Source organism: Rhinoraja longicauda, chromosome 2 (assembly GCF_053455715.1).
Source record: "Rhinoraja longicauda isolate Sanriku21f chromosome 2, sRhiLon1.1, whole genome shotgun sequence".
Taxonomy (NCBI): Eukaryota; Metazoa; Chordata; class Chondrichthyes; order Rajiformes; family Arhynchobatidae; genus Rhinoraja; species Rhinoraja longicauda.
In genome coordinates, this window is record NC_135954.1 from 71,974,961 (window position 1) to 71,998,946 (window position 23,986).

Genomic DNA, 23,986 nt, shown 5'->3' on the forward strand with positions numbered 1-23,986 from the left:
ACTTGGTATTGTATCGACAACTTTATTTAAACACTGGAAACGCGATGGTTAGCATGGGTATTGAAACATTGTGGACCAGTGTTTGGGCGTGCCCTTCTGGGTTTTAGACTGTGGCACATATCTGGACATAATGTGGGGTGGGGGGGAAAGAGGCTCAAAAACAGCTAGACATGAAAGCATGACATTCAGTACACAACCTTCTTTAGACATGGTGGGTGATAACTTTGGTGTCAACAGTTTTAGTGTCCACTAGACCAAGTGGACCCGTTGGGCCCATTCCTCATAGAAGGGGGACAAGGAAGGGGAGAGGGTGGCACTCACCTCGGCCCCGTGGCGCCAGCACTGCAGCCAGAGCGAGCTATGGACCCAAATCCTATCCTGTATTGGTCCAGCACCCTCAATAGACAATAGGTGCAGGAGGAGGCCATTCAATGTGATCATGGCTGATCATTCTCAATCAGTACCCCGTTCCTGCCTTCTCCCCATACCCCCTGACTCCGCTATCCTTAAGAGCTCTATCCAGCTCTCTCTTGAATGCATTCAGAGAATTGGCCTCCACTGCCTTCTGAGGCAGAGAATTCCACAGATTCACAACTCTCTGACTGAAAAAGTTTTTCCTCATCTCAGTTCTAAATGGCCTACCCCTTATTCTTAAACTGTGGCCCCTTGTTCTGGACTCCCCCAACATTGGGAACATGTTTCCTGCCTCTAACGTGTCCAACCCCTTAATAATCTTATGCGTTTCGATAAGATCTCCTCTCATCCTTCTAAATTCCAGTGTATACAAGCCTAGTCGCTCCAGTCTTTCAACATATGACAGTCCCGCCATTCCGGGAATTAACCTAGTAAACCTACACTGCAACCCCTCACTCAATCCCCCTTATTCCCCCCCCACTTCATCCTCTTCCCCCCCCCCCCCCACACTTACCCCTCCCCGTATCCCCACTCCCCCCCTCCCCAGCCCTACTCCCCCTCCCCCCCTCCATTCCCCCCACCCCAATGTATAACATTAATTGAAACCCCAGGACAATGGTGAGTAAGGTGGGCCTAAAATTGTCGTGCTATCGTGTACCGTTTGGCTGTGTCCAGCCCCAAATAATATACAATTAATATACATACAATCAAACAGAGAGTTTTAGTAATATATAGAAGATAGATAGATTGCAGCTTTCCCTAACTCACGTGATTCTGTGTATTAACATATCAGGCATTTAGAAGTGAAAATTACAGACTCAACAAATGTTACCTTAAATATGCAAAAAAAAATTTTTGAACTGAAACCATGTTATGTTGTGAAAGACAACAAAATTTCTTAGTCATTTCTAAAAAAAAGCTTCTGAAATGTTTACATAGTGTGTTTAACAAACATACTTTTAATGAAAACACTGGGGCACAGTTGATTTATAAATTATTTCTGCTGCCAATAGTGAGAAAACTAGCTGTGCAGGAAAGCAATAAATCAATAAAATTACAGTTCTTTTATCATGATGGTTGAGTAATTTCCATGTCAACATTTTTGTGCTGCCACATCCAGCTTTTCCTTTAGCATGTGTTTCTGCAAATGTACACTCCAGCAAAACACCCTTTCAATTATTTATTGTAAAAATGTTAAATTAGATGCTCCCCAAGCAAAGTGTTGCATTTGTGCCTCCAAATCCAAATGAATTGCTTAGTGCAATGCGTCTTTTTGAGGTGTTCCACTCTTGAGCTTTAATAGGGACATAATTCAAATCAAATTCAGGTTCTGTCCTGTCAAGGTTCAGAGTAGGAGGCAAGACCGCATGAAAGCAGGCCAGTGCTGTAAATGCCGTTTCGATGGCTCCAGCTGCTCCCAAGAGGTGGCCAGTGGCTCCTTTAGTGGAAGAGACAGCAAGAGAATATGCATGTTCTTTGAACAATCTCTTAATGGCATTATTTTCAGCTGCATCTCCTTGTGGTGTGCTGGTGCCATGTGCATTGATGTATGTAACATCCTGCGGTATCAGTCCAGCATTATTTATCGCAGCAGCCATACACCTGAGAAGATGCAAAATTACATTCAGATAAATCGTCACAATAAAAAATTAAATTGCACAATTCATGCAATACAATGAACATGCAAATGTCTATTCTTGGAATTGTTTTCCCTATAATTCAAATATATTTGTTGAAGTTAACAATAAGATTAGTCAATGCATTGCACTTTAATAGTCAGTTAAAATTATGTTCTGTAATTTTATTTGGTACACCAAGATTTTATAAACCAACTACTTGTGACATTTATTGTCCTGGTACCCAACACAAAAAGTCACTCTCAATGTAAGCCTTTGATTGCAACAAACCAGTGACCAATTAATAGACAATAGACAATAGGTGCAGGAGTAGGCCATTCGGCCCTTCGAGCCAGCACCGCCATTCAATGTGATCACGGCTGATCATTCTCAATCAGTACCCGTTCCTGCTTTCTCCCCATACCTCCTGACTCCGCTATCCTTAAGAGCTCTATCTAGCTCTCTCTTGAATGCATTCAGAGAATTGGCCTCCACTGCCCTCTGAGGCAGAGAATTCCACAGATTCACAACTCTCTGACTAAAAAAGTTTTTCCTCATCTCTGTTCTAAACGGCCTACCCCTTATTCTTAAACTGTGGCCCCTGGTTCTGGACTCCCCCAACATTGGGAACATGTTTCCTGCCTCTAACATGTCCAACCCCTTAATAATCTTATACGTTTCGATAAGATCCCCTCTCATCCTTCTAAATTCCAGTGTATACAAACCTAGTCGCTCCAGTCTTTCAACATATGACAGTCCCGCCATTCCGGGAATTAACCTAGTAAACCTACGCTGCACGCCCTCAATAGCAAGAATATCCTTCCTCAAATTTGGAGACCAAAACTGCACACAGTACTCCAGGTGCGGTCTCACTAGGGCCCTGTACAACTGCAGAAGGACCTCTTTGCTCCTATACTCAACTCCTCTTGTTATGAAGGCCAACATTCCATTGGCTTTCTTCACTGCCTGCTGTACCTGCATGCTTCCTTTCAGTGACTGATGCACTAAGACACCCAGATCACGTTGTACATCCCCTTTTCCTAACTTCACACCATTCAAATAATAATCTGCCTTCCTATTCTTACCACCAAAGTGGATAACTTCACACTTATCCACATTAAACTGCATCTGCCATGCATCCGCCCACTCACACAACCTGTCCAAGTCACCCTGCAACCTCATAGCATCTTCCTCACAGTTCACACTGCCACCTAGCTTTGTATCATCGGCAAATTTGCTAATGGTACTTTTAATCCCATCATCCAAGTCATTGATGTATATTAATGCAGTGTGCACAGGATATATGTTTAATTTTTTATACCGCATCTTGTTCTTTCGGTCTGCCGGGCTGCACTGATTCTCTGAAGACTATTAACTATTAGGTGTTGAGAACAAATACAGTATTCAAATCTTTCCAAGGTCATGCTGCTCCTTTGCACTCTACAATTGAGATATTTATATCCCTTCATGCCTTCAGCTGATATTATGCCAAGATACAGATTTTCCTCCCGAAGTCTTTCTGTCTTTTCACGTCTTTAAAGATATTCTCCTAAAACCCACTTCTTCAAATGGTCTTCTACCATTTTATACCTTTATATAGGTTAAACTTTGTTTGGCAATGTTCCTGTGATGTGCACTGGGGCATTTTACCACACGACTGATGCTGTTTAAGTGAAAGTTGTTGATTTTCATATCCACGAGTAAGGGTTCATGTGAAATGGTTGGGACCTGGAGTCTCATGCTGCAATATTATCTGGTGTGGACTGTCTTCCATGCCTAACTTAAGCATTTGCCATGTTGCCGAGCAAGGTCAAAGCAAAGAATAGGTCAAGCAAAGTCTGAAGAAATTCAGCATTCCCACTGAAAGCAGGAAGAATCCTGCCTCTCATCACTCATTCTGGAGACAGGATTGGTTAAGGTTAGCCCAGAGGGCATTCTGGCCCGCATCTGGTGAGCAACTGTGGAAAAAACTGTTCTTAGATCTTCTCATACAGCATTACTTAACATCAATGATTGATTTTATCACCCTTCCGTTCTTTCAGCAAATGTTGGACAACATTAATTTTGCATTAAGCAGATTCAATTGCTTTTTAAAGCAATTTCAATTAAATGACCCCAGTATGGGGTCCCAAATAAATTGCCTTGTACTGAAACATTATCAAGGGAAGATCAAATGAATGTTTTTCACAATTAGATACAATCAAAAAGTCAAAAGATAACAAAAATGCTTGATAAATTTTCTTGAATCACAGCATATTGGCTCCTATAATACACATGGTGGGCACCTGTTCCACTGCATTATCTCCTTCTTACAATCATTATGTGGCCCTTTTTGAATTTTGTATCTAACTCCCAGACCACCTTGTCAGAGGAGATTAATCTTTCTGGACACAGGAATCTGCATACTCATACATATAAACAGACTGATTTCAGCAAGCAGAAACCAATTTAAAATGTCTCCAACTGCCCAGCCTCTAAAAGCTCACATTAAAATAGAGTCTTATTGGTTACTACATAACATCAACTGAAATCAGAACTATTAAATTAAATTTGAGCTACCACAGCAACTTGCTAGTTTGACACATGTTACATATTCACTTAGATTGATTCCATTCATTTATAAGGAGGTTAAAACTTAGATAATGCAGTCACTCCTTTCCAAATATTATGAAATCTCTTGACTGAATTTATATCACTATTTTCAATCTCTCTACCTTTGAACTCTCTGCTTACTTATTTAGATTATTTAAATAAAATTGATAGAAAACACCAGAACTGATATTGCTTTATCTGCCCAAACGGAAAAAAATATGTATAATTATCAGAAATGTAGGAGGTATTGTATCGGGTAATTACATCCAAACAGCTAGCTCCTTATTGAGTCACAAATGATACTGAAGGTTATAAATATACAGGTGAATTTCTTTAGAGGACATCCTCTCTGAAACAAGTGTAGAAACTCAAGGTCTTAAATGATTTATCCATTCTTGACATTCACATTTTTCTCAACAATTACTGATGACTGAGAACCAATGTGGAAATTCACCTGAAAGGAGTATAAATTAAATCCTACTAAAGCACAAATCCCATGAATTTGTGGCACAAGAAGGCAGATGAATAAACATCTAAATTATTGAAATTCCTTCATCTTCTTCTTTAATTGAGGTCATGATTGGATAGTCTACTGACATACTAGAACAAAGTACTTGATATGAAGGTATAAATGATTCATGAATCAATTTTCCCACAGTGTACTCCCCAAACCTAATTTGTTTAATAAAAACATCAATTCTTTTGAATGAGAATTAGCCTATTGGGAATGAAGTCGCTCTTATATAGAATTAATTTGTGTGTGCTCTGTATTCTTCCCTTGATACAAGAAGAAATGTAAATGGTTCATTAGGGTGGATTTGGAATATGTATGATAAGGTAGAAGAGAGATGAAGAAGCAAAAGAAATGAAGCCAGAATGCAAAAGGAATGGTAAATAAACTATAAAATATTTATTCAAAAGGTGAGGTGCTATCCTAAAGTAATGCAGAATTTCACTGGAGCTCGAAAGGAAGCAATGGACAGGGAGATGTGGAATGCAGAATTAAAATGACATAGCTCAGGTTCATGTTTGTGGACTGAATAATATTATAAAAAGGCACCCAATCAGTGTTTAATTTCCCGGATGTAGCAGTGGGTGGATAAGTAGCAGCAACTAAACAACATCAAATTGCTATTCCCCCGGACATAGTGTTTGAGATTATGGATGGTGAAAAGGGAAGAAATCTTTCCGTTTCATTTAGATGGGAAGATATTTTAGAAGGGGGGGATTGTTGTGGTGATTGGGGACTATAAAGTGTGTTGCAAACCAAATGATTCCTTCTGAACACTGAAAGGAATTAAGAGGAAGCAGAGGTTGGTGCCAGGCTCACAGCTATTCCAAAGGCATGTTATGGCATGGGAGAATAATTTCAAAATTTCAGACAACTGTAAATTGTCTGAAAAGTGAGAAAGGTAATGAGAGATTTTAAGGGAGCAGAGTCAGGATTTGGACAGATGTGGAGTGGACGAATACATGGCCGATGTGTATAGGTGTGAAGTGATTTATTTTGTGGGAAGAACTTGCAAAGACAATAAAAATTGTATAAAGTGGGCAGAGGAGCAGAGAGAATATGTGTGCACAAATGTGTTATGAAGGCAGAACCGTTGAGGTTACAAAAAACACATACACTCACACACATTGTTTCTACTGGCAGATTAGTTGAAAAACGGAATACAAATTAAGGTGATTGGCAAAAGAATCAAAGTAGACAGGAGAAACAAAATCTTATTAATGTAACAGACAGTTAGGATCAGAAGTTCACTGCTTGAAAGCATGGTGGCAACTGATTGCATTTAAAATGCAGTTTAAGGAAGAAGGCCGAATTTCATTTTAGAATTCGTAAAATAAACATGGAATAGGATAGCAAAGCACCACTTTTTTAAAATTTGCCCATCTAACTGCTCCTAACTGTTCATAGTGGCAAAATGATTGCCTCCAAGAGCCAATTATGTCCTTTCCTTATGTTTATTATTCCATAACCATCTTGGCAGAAATTTGAGTCTTGACCATGTAATGTTTAAGTATTATTCTGCACTTTTTAATTGTATTACACTTAAAATCTTATGCATTTCCAAAGACTAGATGCCATACATACAAAATGAAAAAAGAAAGATTTATCCAGTCAATCCTCAACATTTAGTGTTCTGAAGCTATCCGAAGGGATTAAATGATGATTCTGAACCTGTACTGTGCCTTCTCTAAAGGAAATAGGGGCAAATTTCTGCACACATTTCCCTCATCATAATTTAGCAGAATGGGAGCAGACTTTATATAATGTTTCTGATTAACCTAATATTGAAATTGCAGTAGTACAATGTCTGGTCCATCATTTTAATTCATACCCAAATAGCCTGACCTTCTAGTACGGAGTGAAGAATATTTCAAATTTGGACTTTGATTTTTTTATCCCATTTCTAACAAACGTGAGCAATTACACAAGACACCAAAATTTACCTAAAAGCTCCATCTCCTCCAGTGCTGGGAGAAGTTATATGACTGGCATCTCCGCTGAGTCCATAACCGAGTATTTCTGCATAGATCCGTGCTCCTCTTGCAACAGCATGTTCATATTCCTCGAGCAGCAGCACTGATGCCCCCTCTCCCATTACAAATCCTTTTCTGTCAGGGTGGAAAGGACGTGAAGCCAAGTTAGGGGTAGAGTTACAAGTGGTACAGAGGGCACGTGCCTTTGCAAAGCCTGCGATAGATAAAGGGCAAATGCTAGCCTCTGTGCCACCTGCCAGCATCACCTCTGCATCTCCATAGAGGATAAATCTTGAAGCATCCCCAATTGCATGTGTTCCTGTTGTACATGCAGTCGCCACTGAATGATTTGGACCTTTAAGTCCGTATTTAATACTGATCTGTCCAGCTGCCATGTTGGGAAGAATCTTGGGAACAAAAAAGGGACTCACTTTTTTATAGCCTTGAGCTTCATAAAGGGCAGCAGTGTTACTAATTTCATCAAGGGGGGCCATACTCATACCAATAGCTATACCAGAGGTTACTTGCTCTTTTTCAGATTGTGGGATCCAGTTGGAATCTTTGAGTGCAAGTTCAGTTGCTGCTATTGCCATTATTGTAGCATCCGACATGGACCTTTTCTCAGATTTTGAAACAAACTTCTCTTCATTGAACTCTCCCTCTCCATCACCACGTGGTACACAGGCAGCCACTTTACAAGGCAAGTCTCTGTACTTTGGTGCATCTAAAAATATAACACCACTCTCCCCTTTCAAGATTCGGTTCCACGTGAGTTGTGTGCCAACTCCAAGTGGAGACACCAAACCAATTCCAGTAATGACAACACGCCTCTGATGTTTTGCAAAAGCCATGCGAGTGAAGTTTCTAGTTTTCAATTCTGTACTCGTACATTGTTTGTAGAACTGATACTTTACCATCTTCATGAGCAGCTGCATCCTTTGTGCTAATATGTTACTGATCTTCATTACGTGAGGAGCAAAGCATATATTTTCCTCTTCTTTAATGGCACAAGAAAATTCTTTACAATGGCTGCAAGGACCAAGCAGATATTCTTTTTCAAAAATGTCTTTCAGGTCTTTGTATCATAATTTTTCTGTAATAAAAAAGTATAATGCGACCAATGAATTCCTTCCATCAATAAGATCACTTATTTAATTTTAAACTATGATATAAGAGGGGCACAATTAAATACAGTCCAATTCCAAATTAAAAATCCTGAAAAGTGATCTTACTCGGTTCTGCATTTATTTTACCAAGTTTATTTGCTGTTGAATTTATTCATCATCATTCTGAGCAGAAAAAGAGATAAGTAGTCAGGTGTCTTGTTCTGCAGTTTTTCTTGTTACTAAATTTTTAAAAAGACAAATAAAAGTGAAGTAATTTTTCTTTTATTGGTGTGGAATAGTGTACCGTGATTCTGTGACAAATTAACTTATGTGGGGTCATACTCATACCAATGGCTATTACAATGGTCATTTTTCTAAATTAATGTAAATTTAATTGTTTCAATGTGCAAGCATTAGATCTACACTGTGTCATCAGCTCTAATTATTTAGGTCAGTCCTATTAGTTCAGTTTAGTTTATTGTCATGTGGAAAGCTTTTGTTGCGTGCTACTAACAATTCAGAATTATTTGTTGTAAAAGTACCTACCAGAATTAAAGGATGTTCTTTTAGGAAGGAGATGAGGAGAAATTTATTTAATCAGAGGGTCGTGAATCTGTGGAATTCTTTGCCACAGAAGGCCAAGTCCGTGGATATTTTTTAATGTAGAGATAGATAGCTTCTTGATTAGTACACATGTCAGAGGTTATGGGGAGAAGGCAGGTGAATGGGGTTTGGAGGGAGAGATAGATCAACCATGATTGAATGGCAGAGTAGATTGATGGGCCAAATGGCCTAATTCTACTCCTATTCCTTATGACCACATGAAAAGTACTGCACACATTTTTAACCAGTTTTCCAGTGCATTCATCATTGAATTCGAGTACTATAGAATTTTTTGAAAGGATAAATATACATGGGTGACTTCTGATAATTAAAAAAATTCATTAAATCATTTTATCAACAAATGTAATGAATATCTAGTGCGAGATGAAAAGGGCTTAATCAATCTTATTTCTGTCCATGGACATCATCAATTCTAACCAAACTTCCATTTATTACTCATTTTCAGCAAGTGTCCCCCATTTCCATAGCAAATCACTTATCCTTTCATTTTCTCCCTCTGCCTTTCAAGCATAATTTCTGTAAAATTTACCTTACTGGTTTGGTGCCTTTCCTCCATGACATTCTACCATCTGATTCGTTTCTTGATATTACAAGGGCTCACATTACTCAGCCACCATCAACAGTCCCAGAATTCCCAATGTAAATTCCTGTAGCTTAGCTGATCAATTAGACCACTCGAACCAACTGCACAAATTACCTTCCTGCCACTGGGGTCAATTGTCTTCCAGTTCTTTGAGACATTCAACACCGTTGAATACGAGTAGGAAGGAGTGTCTGTAGAAGGGTCTCGACCAGAAACATCACCCATTCCTTCTCTCCAGAGATGCTACCTGTCCCGCTGAGTTACACCAGCTTTTTGTGTCTATCTACAGATTGAACATGACATTCATTACCTATTCTCCAAACTTCAACTATTTTGGACCATCTGCATTTGGATAATTCCTTGACCAAGATATTTTGAAATATATTTAATATTTTGTTTCAAATCTTAATTTCCAAATTAAAATGGTTTAGAAAAGTAATTTTTGTCTAGGGACATAGACATGATAAACTTACATTTTAAAGTTGAATACCTACGTCTTCCTTTTATAAGATACTTTCACTCTCAGGCAGGCTGAGGAATTAACAGGAAAAACCCCACAAAGAACCCCTCTAAAAATGTGGGATGATTTCTTAAATTGAAGACAAATTCCAGAGCACAATTTTAAGTCATACTAAATCTCTTTGATAAATAAAATCTTATACAAAGCAGCGAGTTTATATTAATTCCACAGAAAATATCACATTTCGCAATTATCCCATGCAATTGGATTGCTATAGAGTCTTGAAAGAGGCCAAGTGAATCTGAAAATTTATGTTAACAATCTTAGAAGCAGGATATCCTGGCAACATTAATTTACTGCCCCTGCTCCATTTCATCAGTGCATCATTTTTGATGCACCCCAAGGCTGAAAATGTATGATTTTAATTTTTATCTGATACGAAAGGGAAAGAAGATTTAAAAAGAGCGCCAAAGGCCCAGAGTAATTTATAAATTAGCTCTAAAGTAGTTGATTAGGTAACAGATCAAGAAGTGCAGCTGTGTATGAGCGGCCTTGTTGCGGTGAAGTGCCTTGGTGAGTAAAGTGTGAGTCTTTAGCTCGAGAGAATAAAGCGTCTTTGGCGAGGAGGCTGAGTCTTGATCGAAATTTGTGATTTTTGTCCACTGAAGAAATGGCAAGCAAGTTGGTGCAGTGTGTTTCCTGCTGGATGTGGGAAGTCAGGGACACCGCTGGAGCTTCTGGAAACTACACCTGCAGAAATTGTGTCCAGGTGCAGCTCCTGACTGAACATGTTGGGGAACTGGAGAAGCAGCTGGATGACCTTAGGGCCATCCGGGAAAACGAGTTTCTTGGACAGGACCTACAGTGAGGTTGTCATGACAAGGATCCAGGAAGAGCGAGGTGGGTGACTGTGAGAAAGAGGAGTAAACGTGGAGTGCAGGAAACCCCGGTTGCTGTACCTAATGAAAAAAGGTACACCCTCTTGGGAGCTGTCGGGGCAGATGACACTTCCAGTCCGAGTGGCAGATAGGTCGGTGGCTCCAATCCTAGCGATGAGATTCGACCGGCGAGACCAACATCGGGCAGAGCCATAGTGGTAGGTGACTCCATTGTCCGAGGTGCGGACAGGAGATTCTGTGGCGGCAGGCGAGACTCGAGGATGGTCTGTTGCCTCCCTGGCACCAGGGTTCAAGATGTCTCGGACCAACTTCAGAGCATCCTCGAGAGGGAAGGTGAGCATCCAATTCTGGATTTAATGTTGTGTAATGAACTGGAATTGATAAGGGAACTCAAGGTAAAGGAACCGTTAGGTTGTGACCATAATATGATGTTTTAATCTACAATTTGAGAGGGAGAAGGGAAAATCGGACGTGTCAGTATTACAGTTGAGCAAAGGGGACAATGGGGGCATGAGGGAGGAGCTGGCCAAATTGACTGGAAAGAGACCCTAGCAGGGATGACAGTGGAACAACAATGCCAGGTATTTTGGGGAATAATACAGAAGGCGCAGGATCAGTTCATTCCAAAGAGGAGGAAAGATTCTAAGGGGAGTAAGAGGCGACCGTGGCTGACAAGCGAAGTCAAGGACAGTATAAAAATAAAAGAGGAGGATTAACACAGCAAAGATGAGCAGGAAGCCAGAGGATTGGGACTCTTTTAAAGAGCAACAAAAGTTAACTAAAAAGGCAATACGGGGAGAAAAGATGAGGTACGAGGGTAAACTAGCCAATAATATAAAGGAGGATAGCAAAAGTTTTTTTAGGTACGTGAAGAGGAAAAAAATAGTCAAGGCAAATGTGGGTCCCTTGAAGACAGAAGCAGGGGAATTTATTATGGGGAACAAAGAAATGGCAGACGAGTTAAACCGTTACTTTGGATCTGTCTTCACTGAGGAAGATACACACAATCTCCCAAATGTTCTAGGGGCCGGAGAACCTAGGGTGATGGAGGAACTGAAGGAAATCCACATTAGGCAGGAAATGGTTTTGGGTAGACTGATGGGACTGAAGGCTGATAAATCCCCAGGGCCTGATGGTCTGCATCCCAGGGTACTTAAGGAGGTGGCTCTCGAAATAGTGGAAGCATTGGAGATCATTTTTCAATGTTCTATAGATTCAGGATCAGTTCCTGTGGATTGGAGGATAGCAAATGTTATCCCACTTTTTAAGAAAGGAGGGAGAGAGAAAACGGGTAATTATAGACCAGTTAGTCTGACATCAGTGGTGGGGAAGATGCTGGAGTCAATTATAAAAGACGAAATTGCTGAGCATTTGGATAGCAGTAACAGGATCATTCCGAGTCAGCATGGATTTACGAAGGGGAAATCATGCTTGACAAATCTACTGGAATTTTTTGAGAATGTAACTAGGAAAATTGACAGGGGAGAGTCAGTGGATGTGGTGTACCTCGACTTTCAGAAAGCCTTCGACAAGGTCCCACATAGGAGATTAGTGGGCAAAATTAGGGCACATGGTATTGGGGTAGGGTACTGACATGGATAGAAAATTGGTTGACAGACAGAAAGCAAAGAGTGGGGATAAATGGGTCCCTTTCGGAATGGCAGGCAGTGACCAGTGGGGTACCGCAAGGTTCGGTGCTGGGACCCCAGCTATTTACGATATACATTAATGACTTAGACGAAGGGATTAAAAGTACCATTAGCAAATTTGCAGATGATACTAAGCTGGGGGGTAGTGTGAATTGTGAGGAAGATGCAATAAGGCTGCAGGGTGACTTGGACAGGTTGTGTGAGTGGGCGGATACATGGCAGATGCAGTTTAATGTAGATAAGTGTGAGGTTATTCACTTTGGAAGTATGAATAGAAAGGCAGATTATTATCTGAATGGTGTCAAGTTAGGAGGAGGGGGAGTTCAACGAGATCTGGGTGTCCTAGTGCATCAGTCAATGAAAGGAAGCATGCAGGTACAGCAGGCAGTGAAGAAAGCCAATGGAATGTTGGCCTTCATAACAAGAGGAGTTGAGTATAGGAGCAAAGAGGTCCTTCTACAGTTGTACCGGGCCCTGGTGAGACCGCACCTGGAGTACTGTGTGCAGTTTTGGTCTCCAAATTTGAGGAAGGATATTCTTGCTATGGAGGGCGTGCAGCGTAGGTTCACTAGGTTAATTCCCGGAATGGCGGGACTGTCGTATGTTGAAAGGCTGGAGCGATTGGGCTTGTATACACTGGAATTTAGAAGGATGAGGGGGGATCTTATTGAAACATATAAGATAATTAGGGGATTGGACACATTAGAGGCAGGAAACATGTTCCCAATGTTGGGGGAGTCCAGAACAAGGGGCCACAGTTTAAGAATAAGGGGTAGGCCATTTAGAACGGAGATGAGGAAGAACTTTTTCAGTCAGAGAGTGGTGAAGGTGTGGAATTCTCTGCCTCAGAAGGCAGTGGAGACCAGTTCGTTGGATGCTTTCAAGAGAGAGCTGGATAGAGCTCTTAAGGATAGCGGAGTGAGGGGGTACGGGGAGAAGGCAGGAACGTGGTACTGATTGAGAGTGATCAGCCATGATCGCATTGAATGGCGGTGCTGGCTCGAAAGGCTGAATGGCCTACTCCTGCGTCTATTGTCTATTGTCTATAGATTCAGGATCAGTTCCTGTGGATTGGAGGGTAGCTAATGTTATCCCACTTTTTAAGAAAAGAGGGAGAGAAAAACAGGGAATTATAGTCCGGTTAGTCTGACATCAATGGTGGGGATAATGCTGGAGTCAATTATAATAGATGAAATAGCAGCATATTTGGATGGCAGCAATAGGATCGGTATTACGAAGGGGAAATAATGCAGAAGTTGCAGGATCAATTCATCCCAAAGAGGAGGAAAGATTCTAAGGGGAGTAAGAGGCACCCGTGGCTGACAAGGGAAATCAAGGACAGCATAAAAATAAAAGAGAAAATAAAAGAGAAGAAGTACAACAAAGCAAAGAAGAGTGGGAAGCCAGAGGATTGGGACTCTTTTAAAGAGCAACAGAAGATAACGAAAAAGGCAATACGGGGAGAAAAGATGAGGTACGAGGGTAAACTAGCCAATAATATAAAGGAGGATAGGAAAAGCTTTTTTAGGTATGTAAAGAGGAAAAAAATAGTCAAGGCAAATGTGGGTCCCTTGAAGACAGAAGCAGGGGAATTTATTATGGGGAGCAAGGAAATAGCAGACGAGTTGAACCGGTGCTTTGGATCTGTCTTCACTAAGGAAGATACAAGCAATCTCCCAGATGTTCTAGTGGCCAGAGATCCTAGGGTGACGGAGGAACTGAAGGAAATCCACATTAGGCAGGAAATGGTGTTGGGTAGACTGATGGGACTGAAGGCAGATAAATCCCCAGGGCCTGATGGGCTGCAGCCCAGGGTACTTAAGGAGGTGGCGCTAGAAATTGTGGACACATTGGTGATCATTTTCCAATGTTCTATAGATTCAGGATCAGTTCCTGTAGATTGGAGGGTAGCTAATGTTCTCCCACTTTTTAAGAAAGGAGGGAGAGAGAAAACAGGAAATTATAGACCAGTTAGTCACATCAGTGGTGGGGAAGATGCTGGAGTCAATTATAAAAGACGAAATTGCGGAGCATTTGGATAGTAGTAACAGGATTGTTCCGAGTCAGCATGGATTTACGAAGGGGAAATCATGCTTGACTAATCTTCTGGAATTCTTTGAGGACGTAACTAGGAAAATTGACAGGGGAGAGCCGGTGGACGTGGTGTACCTCGACTTTCAGAAAGCCTTCAACAAGGTCTCACATAGGAGATTAGTGGGCAAAATTAGAGCACATGGTATTGGAGGTAGGGTACTGACATGGATAGAAAATTGGTTGACAGACAGAAAGCAAAGAGTGGGGATAAATGGGTCCCTTTCAGAATGGCAGGCAGTGACTAGTGGGGTACCGCAAGGCTCGGTGCTGGGACCGCAACTATTTACAATATACATTAATGACTTGGATGAAGGGATTAAAAGTACCATTAGCAAATTTGCAGATGATACAAAGCTGGGTGGTAGCGTGAACTTTGAGGAAGATGCTATGAGGTTGCAGGGTGACTTGGACAGGTTGTGTGAGTGGGCGGATGCATGGCAGATGCAGTTTAATGTGGATAAGTGTGAGGTTATCCACTTTGGTGGTAAGAATAGGAAGGCAGAGTATTATCTGAATGATGTCAAGTTAGGAAAAGGGGGACGTACAACGAGATCTGGGTGTCCTAGTGCATCAGTCACTGAAAGGAAGCATGCAGGTACAGCAGGCAGTGAAGAAAGCCAATGGAATGTTGGCCTTCATAACGAGGAGTTGAGTATAGGAGCAAAGAGGTCCTTCTGCAGTTGTACAAGGCCCTAGTGAGACCGCACCTGGATTACTGTGCAATCGATCTGTACCAGCATCTGCAGTTATTTTCTTATATTACTGTGTGCAGTTTTGGTCTCCAAATTTGAGGAAGGATATTCTTGCTATTGAGGGCGTGCAGCGTAGGTTTACTAGGTTAATTCCCGGAATGGCGGGACTGTCCGATGTTGAAAGACTGGAGCGTCTAGACAATAGACAATAGGTGCAGGAGGAGGCTATTCGGCCCTTCGAGCCAGCACCGCCATTCAATGTGATCATGGCTGATCATTCTCAATCAGTATCCCGTTCCTGCCTACTCCCCATACCCCCTGACTCCATTATCCTAAAGAGCTCTATCCAGCTCTCTCTTGAATGCATTCAGAGAATTGGCCTCCACTGCCTTCTGAGGCAGAGAATTCCACAGATTCACAACTCTCTGACTGAAAACGTTTTTCATCATCTCAGTTCTAAATGGCCTACCTCTTATTCTTAAACTGTGGCCCCTTGTTCTGGAATCCCCCAACATTGGGAACATGTTTCCTGCCTCTAACGTGTCCAACCCCTTAATAATCTTATATGTTTCGATAAGATCTCCTCTCAACCTTCTAAATTCCAGTGTATACAAGTCTAGTCGCTCCAGTCTTTCAACATATGAGTCCCGCCATTCCGGGAATTAACCTAGTAAACCTACGCTGCACGCCCTCAATAGCAAGAATATCCTTCCTCAAATTTGGAGACCAAAACTGCACACAGTATTCCAGGTGCGGTCTCACTAGGGCCCTGTACAACTGCAGAAGGACCTCTTTGCTCCTATACTCAACTCGTTATGAAGGCCAACATTCCATTGGCTTTCTTCACTGCCTGCTGTACCTGCATGCTTCCTTTCAGTGACTGATGCACAAGGACACCCAGATCTCGTTGTACGTCCCCTGTTCCTAACTTGACACCATTCAGATAATACTCTGCCTTCCTATTCTTACCACCAAAGTGGATAACCTCACACTTATCCACATTAAACTGCATCTGCCATGCATCCGCCCACTCACACAACCTGTCCAAGTCACCCTGCAACCTCATAGCATCTTCCTCACAGTTCACACTACCACCCAGCTTTGTATCATCTGCAAATTTGCTAATGGTACTTTTAATCCCTTCATCCAAATCATTAATGTATATTGTAAATAGCTGCGGTCCCAGCACCGAGCCTTGTGGTACCCCACTAGTTACTGCCTGCCATTCTGAAAGGGACCCATTTATCCCCACTCTTTGCTTTCTGTCTGTCAACCAATTTTCTATCCATGTCAGTACAATCCTGTTACTACTATCCAAATGCTCCGCAATTTCGTCTTTTATAATTGACTCCAGCATCTTCCCCACCACTGATGTCAGACTAACTGGTCTATAATTTCCCGTTTTCTCTCCCCCTCCTTTCTTAAAAAGTGGGACAACATTAGCTACCCTCCAATCCACAGGAACTGATCCTGAATCTATAGAACATTGGAAAATGATCACCAATGCGTCCACAATTTCTAGCGCCACCTCCTTAAGTACTCTGGGATGCAGACCATCAGGCCCTGGGGATTTATCTGCCTTCAGTCCCATCAGTCTACCCAACACCATTTCCTGCCTAATGTGGATTTCCTTCAGTTCCTCCGTCACCCTAGGATCTCTGGCCACTAGAACATCTGGGAGATTGCTTGTATCTTCCTTAGTGAAGACAGATCCAAAGTATCGGTTCAACTCATCTGCCATTTCCTTGTTTCCCATAATAAATTCCCCCGCTTTTGTCTTCAAGGGACCCACATTTGCGGCACGGTAGCGCAGCGGTAGAGTTGCTGCTTTACAGCGAATGCAGCGCCGGAGACTCAGGTTCGATCCTGACTACGGGTGCTGCACTGTAAGGAGTTTGTACGTTCTCCCCGTGACCTGCGTGGGTTTTCTCCGAGATCTTCGGTTTCCTCCCACACTCCAAAGACGTACAGGTATGTAGGTTAATTGGCTGGGTAAATGTAAAATGTAAAAATTGTCCCTAGTGGGTGTAGGATAGTGTTAATGTACGGGGATCACTGGGCGGCACGGACTTGGAGGGCCGAAAAGGCCTGTTTCCGGCTGTATATATATGATATGATATGATATGATATGATATTTGCCTTGACTATTTTTTTCTGCTTTACATACCTAAAAAAGCTTTTACTATCCTCCTTTATATTATTGGCTAGTTTACCCTCGTACCTCATCTTTTCTCCCCGTATTGCCTTCTTAGTCATGTTCTGTTGCTCTTTAAAAGAGTCCCAATCCTCTGACTTCCCACTCTTCTTTGCTTTGTTGTACTTCTGCTCTTTTATTTTTATGCTGTCCTTGACTTCCCTTGTCAGCCACGGGTGTCTCTTACTCCCCATGGAATCTTTCCTCCTCTTTGGGATAAATTGATCCTGCAACTTCTGCATTATTCCCAGGAATACCTGCCATTGCTGTTCCACCGTCTTCCCCTGCGAGGGCCTCCTTCCAGTCAATTCTGGCCAGCTCCTGCCTCATGCCTCTGTAATCCCTTTGCTATACTGTAATACTGACACTTCCGATTTACCCTTCTCCCTCTCAATTTGTAGAGTAAAACTTATCATATTGTGATCACTGCATCCTAATGGCTCTTTTACCTCGAGTCCCCTTATCAGATCAGGTTCATTACACAACACTAAATCCAGAATTGCCTTCTCCCTAGTAGGCAAGCTGTTCTAAGAATCCATCTCAGAGACACTCCACAAACTCTCTTTCCTGGGGTCCATTACCAACCTGATTTTCCCAGTCTACCTGCATGTTGAAATCTCCCATAACCACCGTAGCATTACATTTGCGACATGCCAATTTTAGCTCCTCATTCAACTTGCACCCTATGTCGAGGCTACTGTTTGGGGGCCTGTAGATAACTCCCATTAGGGTCTTTTTACCCTTACAATTCCTCATTTCTACCCATACTGATTCTACATCTCCTGATTCTATGTCACCCCTTGCAAGGGAGTGAATATCATTCCTCACCAACAGAGCGACCCCACCCCCTCTGCCCACCTGTCTGTCTTTTCTATATGTTGTGTACCCCTGAATATTCAGTTCCCAGCTCTGGTCCTCTTGTAGCCATGTCTCAGTGATTCCCACAACATCATACTTGCTTGTATACACTGGAATTTAGAAGGATGAGAGGGGATCTTATCGAAACGTATAAGATTATTAAGGGGTTGGACACGTTAGAGGCAGGAAACATGTTCCCAATGTTGGGGAGAGTCTAGAACAAGGGGCCACAGTTTAAGAATAAGGGGTAGGCCATTTAGAACGGAGACGAGGAAAAACATTTTCAGTCAGAGTTGTGAATCTGTGGAATTCTGCCTCAGAAGGCAGTGGAGGCCAATTCTCTGAATGCATTCAAGAGAGAGCTAGATAGAGCTCTGAAGGATAGCGGAGTCCGGGGGTATGGGGAGAAGGCAGGAACGGGGTACTGATTGAGAATGATCTGCCATGATCACATTGAATGGGGGTGCTGGCTCGAAAGGCCGAATGCCCTACTCCTGCACCTATTGTCTATTGTCATAATCATCTGGAATTTTTTGAGGAATATGGACAAGGGAGCGCCAGTGGATGTAGTGTACCTGGTCTTTCGAAAAAGCCTTTGATAAGTTCCCACATAGATTGGTGGGCAAAATTAGAGCACATGGTGTCAGGGGTAGGGTACTGACATGGATAGAAAATTGGTTGGCAGACAGGAAACAAAGAGTAGGGATTAATGGGTCCCTTTCAGAATGGCAGGCGGTGACTAGTGGGGTACCGCAAGGCTCGGTGCTGGGACTGCAGCTGTTTACAATATACATTTATGATTTAGTAACATTAACAAATTTGCAGATGACAAAAAGCTAGGTGGCAGTGTGAACTGTGAGGAGGATGCCATGAGGATGCAGGGTGACTTAGACAGGTTGGGTGAGTGGGCAGATGCATGGCAGATGCAGTTTAATGTGAATAAATGTGAGGTTATCCAATTTGGTGGTAAGAACAGGAAGGCAGATTATTATCTGAATGGTGTCAAGTTAAGAAAAGAGGAAGTACAATGAGATCTAGGTGTCTTTGTTCATCAGTCACTGAAGGTACAGCATGCAGGTACAGCAGGCAGTGAAGAAAGCTAATGGCATGTTGGTCTTCATAACAAGAGGAGTTGAGTATAGGAGCAAAGAGGTCGTTCTGCAGTTGCACAGGGCCCTAGTCAGTCCACACCTGGAGTATTGTGTGCAGTTTTGGTCGCCAAATTTGAGGAAGGACATTCTTGCTATTGAGGGAGTGCAGCGTAGGTTCACGAGGTTAATTCCCAGGACGGCGGGACTGTCATATGTTGAAAGAATGGAGCGACTGGGCTTGTATACATTGGAATTTAGAATGATGAAAGGGGATCTTATTGAAACATATAAGATTATTAAGGGATTGGACACGCTAGAGGCAGGAAACATGTTCCCGATGTTCGGGGAGTCCAGAACCAGGGCCACAGTTCAAAATAAGGGGTAGGCCATTTAGAACGGAGATGAGGAAAACTTTTTTCACCCAGAGAGTTGTGAATCTGTGGAATTCTCTGCCTCAGAAGGCAGTGGAGGCCAATTCTCGGGATGCTTTCAAGAGAGTTAGATAGTCTTAAAAATAGCGGATACAAGGGATATGCGGAGAAGGCAGAAACGGGGTACTGATTGTGAATGATCAACCATGATCACAATGAATGGCAGTGCTGGGTCGAAGGGCCGAAAGGCCTACTCCTATACCTATTGTCTAGGGGGGGGGGACGTGGCGAGAATGTAAAAATTTGAGGGAGGGAGAAAGAAAGAGGGGGGGGGGGGGAGAAAAAGAAAGAGGAGGAGAGAAAGAAAGAGTGGGGGAGAGAAAGAAAGAGGGGGGAGAGAAAGAAAGAGGGGGAGAGAAAAAGAAAGAGGGGGAGAGAAAGAAAGAGGGGGAGAGAAAGAGGGGAGAGAGAAAGAAAGAGGGGAGAGAGAAAGAAAGAGGGGGGAGAAAGAAAGAGGGGGGAGAAAGAAAAGGGGGGGAGAAAGAAAGAGGGGGAGAGAAAGAAAGAGGGGGAGAAAGAAAGAGGGGGAGAAAGAAAGGGGGGGAGAAAGAAAGAGGGGGGAGAAAGAAAGAGGGGGAGAAAGAAAGAGGGGGGAGAAAGAAAGAGGGGGAGGAGAAAGAAAGAGGGGGGTGAAAGAAAGAGGGGGAGAAAGAAAGAGGGGGTGAGAAAGAAAGAGGAGGGAGAAAGAAAGAGGAGGGTGAAAGAAAAAGGGGTGGGTGAAAGAAAGAGGGGTGGGTGAAAGAAAGAGGGGGAGAGAAAGAAAGAGTGGGGGAGAGAAAGAAAGAGTGGGGGAGAGAAAGAAAGAGTGGGGGAGAGAAAGAAAGAGTGGGGGAGAGAAAGAAAGAGTGGGGAGAAAGAAAGAAAGAAGGGGGAGAAAGAAAGAAAGAAAGAGGGGGGAGAGAAAGAAAGAGGGGGGAGAAAGAAAGAGGGTGGGAGAGAAAGAAAGAGGGGGAGAGAAAGAAAGAGGGGGGAAAGAAAGAGGGGTGGGTGAAAGAAAGAGGGGGGAGAGAAAGAAAGAGTGGGGGAGAGAAAGAAAGAGTGGGGAGAAAGAAAGAGCGGGGAGAGAAAGAAAGAGGGGGGAGAAAGAAAGAGGGTGGGAGAGAAAGAAAGAAAGGGGGGAGAAAGAAAGAGGGTGGGGGAGAAAGAAAGAGGGTGGGAGAGAAAGAAAGGGGGGAGAGAGAGAAAGAAAGGGGGGAGAGAAAGAAAGAGTGGGGGAGAGAAAGAAAGAGGGAACCACCGCAGCTCAGCTCAGCTCACCGGGCGTCAGCTGGACCCGCGATTACCGGCCTGCGCCCCGCCTCAGCCCGATGGCGCCGGCGCCGTCCCGCTGCCAATGACGCCGCAAGGTGGCGGACGGGGAGGGGAGTGTAGGGGCGGGGCGCCGCTGACGGGGCGAGTCCGGGCGGATCCAGATCCGGGGCCCGGGCGGTGTGGTGCTGTGCTGTGCTGACGGTGCCAGAGGCCGGCCGGGCGGCCGTCGTCCAAGTGGCGGAGTGAGTGAGGATCGGAGCAAAGAAAGGCGGCGGCGCCATGGCGTCCGCGGCGGTGGCCGAGCTGATGGAGAACCCGGAGACGCTTTTCCTCGATGCGTCCGAGTTGCTGCTGCGATACGCGGACAACATCCTGCGGTGAGGCCCGGGCTCACAGGTGGTTGGCGTCTGCAGCTCTGCTCCGCTCCGCTGTGCTCCTCTCCGGGGAAGGGCATCAGGTCAGACTGGCCTCCCGACCCAGAGAGGCACAGGGCCTGGAGACTGTCTGCAGCAGCAGCAGGCAACCTGTCGGATGAACTTCATCGGGACTGAGGAAGGGCCCCGACCTGAAATGTCTGTCCATTCCCCGCCCCGCCCCGCCCCGCCCCGCCCTGCCCGGCCCTGCCAGACCCGCTGCGTCCCTCCGAAGCCAGGGTTGTCTGTGTTCCCTTCCCAGAGCCGCCAGTACACTTTTTGCCTCTTTCAGAAACGCACACAGACAGCATTGTTAACATCGTTAACTGCGATTGGTAACTGTACCAGGTTCAACGTCCCAACCACCTGTGATATCCAGCATTTAAAAGTACTGATTTATCCCTCGTCAAATCACCCAGTTAATGTACTTATTAATTAACATGCCTTAACTGTCATTTTAGTCAAACAACTTATTAACTGTATTTGATTCACATAGTGCAACACCATAACAGATTAAATTTGCAGCACCCATTAATTTCCAGATCTTCCTGAGAAGAAACACTGCAAATTACAATTTGACCATTGAACACAAACTGATATAAGAGCCAGAAAGTCCCTACTGTTTATTTTCTGGCCTTGGGATAACTCCAAAGAGTGAAGACAAATTACTGCCGATCAGGAAAAATAATGATTATTTCTCTAATTATTCCGTTTCAGATTACTTTCCTATAGGGAGTTTGACCTGTGAATAGTAGCCTCAAAAGTCAAGCTAGTTAGCAAATAAACATTCATCACAATACAGGCTCTAGATAACCTAAATCATGCCATGGACGATCATTTTATTCAATCGGTAACAATAAGTGGTATGTGATTTATTTTGAAATAAGTACTTTTAATCAAATGAAGATTATATCCATGCTCATTATTTCCAATATTCATCAGCTTATACTCTCTTTCTTTCTAACAGAAACCCAAATGAAGACAAATACAAATCAATTAAGATTGGAAATCAAACCTTTTCAAACAGGTTGATGCCAGTCAAGGGAGCTATTGAGTGTCTCCTTGAAATGGGATTTCAAGAGGTACAGTAAAATGAGATAGTAATAATAATAATAATAATTCTATAATCAATTATATTGTTAAAGGCAATAGAATAATTTGGGGGTGATGGGTGGAAGTCAGGAGGCTAAATTGAAGTGGAGAACAATTAATTACATTTGATGTCTAATTTCTAACAGGACACAGTTCCTAACAATGTTTTTTGACTCTGGCTTTAGTTGTGAACAATCATGTGTAGTATTGGTTTCCTTATTTAATTACCTTAACGTGTTGGAAGCAGTTCAGAAAAAGGGTCGAGGGTGTAAATGTTTATTCTTGCAGCAGAATCCAGAAATAGAGGATCACTGTTCAAAACTAAGAGCCATCCACTGGCTATGATACAACCTGTTTTTTTTTGTTGTGGGTTGTGAAAGGATGGTGGAAGCATTGTTTTGGAATATTTTAAGGCAAGTTTCCTGTCAAGTAAGGTCATGAAAGATTTCTAGGAGTAGGTAAGAGGTGGGATTGAGTTTTAGGTTAGATTAGGAATAATCTTTATTGAATGACAGAACAAGCTCTGAGGTCATTTGGGCTACCTTTGCTCATTGTTCTTTTGGTCGCATGAAAGCCTGGTCAGCTATCAGGAAAATAAAAGGCATAAATATGTTTTGTCCCATTGCCAAGATGTAATGAGTAGTGTGCAATGGGAATTGGTTTTGCTGTCTCAACGTTTTGCAATTGATATAAAAGATATGGATGAACATACCAAAAATATGATCGTTAGATTTCCCGCTGAGACAATGATGGTTAGGAAGTAAGCTGTAAAAATGACATAAAGAGGTTACAGAGAATTGTAGATATGTTAAGGTGGTGAGAAAGCAGGAATAATTTTTTTAAAACATTTCGAGAGATTGGCAGAGCTTGGAGATAGACAAATTTGGATGTCCTGCTTATTGTTGCATATATCGAGATAAGAGCAAAAAACTTTTTTGGATGTTATCCAGGCAAATCATACTGTACGTGATTACATCAAATCGTGCAAAGGAGAAAATAGCGAAAGGACTGGATAATGTGGATGTGGAGAGGATGTTTCCAGTGGTGGGAGAGTGTAGGACCAGAGGGCAGAGCCTCAAGAATAAAAGGACATGCCTTTAGAAAGGAGATGAGGAGGAATTTCTTTAGTCAGAGGGTGGCAAATCTGTGAAATTCATTGCCACAGACAGATGTGGAGGCCATCATTGGGTATTTTAAAGCATTTTCTCCTGAGAGGCTATTATCACCTCCCGCCCCTCAGTATCCAGTATATTCATTTGAAATGGATACAGCCCCAAGAAACTCCTATACCATCCATCTTCCCTTCTATTATGCTGAAACATTGGTGTGACCACCTTCCTAAAACATGTATCTGAAACCCTTTTTGCCTTCCTGTGCTCCACAGCGTTCAACTGCTGCTCCATCTGGTCTGTGTGGTCTGTGAAGAGCAGCAATTAGCGCTGA

The 23,986-nt window shown here is 42.8% G+C and overlaps 2 protein-coding genes across 6 annotated transcripts in view; one reads left to right on the top strand and one right to left on the bottom strand.

Annotated features, from left to right (window-relative positions):
* Positions 1–1,389: 1,389 nt before the first annotated feature.
* oxsm (3-oxoacyl-ACP synthase, mitochondrial) lies at positions 1,390–21,393 on the bottom strand. 2 transcript variants are annotated; one of them, XM_078420932.1, is made up of 4 exons: positions 21,045–21,393; positions 10,839–11,149; positions 7,077–8,199; positions 1,390–2,016 (listed from the first exon to the last, which is right to left on the bottom strand). In XM_078420932.1, the coding sequence occupies exons 3-4, from the start codon at positions 8,069–8,071 to the stop codon at positions 1,614–1,616; spliced, it is 1,398 nt and encodes a 465-aa protein (XP_078277058.1). In that variant the 5' UTR covers positions 8,072–8,199; positions 10,839–11,149; positions 21,045–21,393; the 3' UTR covers positions 1,390–1,613. The 2 variants fall into 2 exon arrangements, with proteins under 2 accessions (XP_078277058.1, XP_078277049.1); XM_078420923.1 differs by lacking the exon at positions 10,839–11,149.
* The window catches only part of ngly1 (N-glycanase 1), a 35,515-nt gene continuing 32,681 nt past the window's right edge, over positions 21,153–23,986 (top strand). For 2 of the 4 annotated variants that reach the window (XM_078420902.1, XM_078420886.1), the window contains exons 1-2: positions 21,154–21,415; positions 22,419–22,533. In XM_078420902.1, coding sequence (XP_078277028.1) covers positions 21,318–21,415; positions 22,419–22,533 — 213 coding nt within the window. In that variant the 5' untranslated portion in view covers positions 21,154–21,317. Of the gene's footprint in view, positions 21,416–22,168; positions 22,315–22,418; positions 22,534–23,986 lie in introns of all 4 variants that reach the window. The other 2 variants (XM_078420894.1, XM_078420909.1) reach the window with 2 other exon arrangements.

What these genes read in the sequence shown, in the direction of transcription:
- oxsm (XM_078420923.1), bottom strand. Translation starts at nt 8,071, where the DNA reads ATGAAGATCAGTAACATATTAGCACAAAGGATGCAGCTGCTCATGAAG. An exon ending in GGAGGAGATGGAGCTTTTAG is followed by an intron (nt 2,017 to 7,076) that starts GTAAATTTTGGT and finishes GCATCTTCTCAG; the next exon opens with GTGTATGGCTGCTGCGATAA.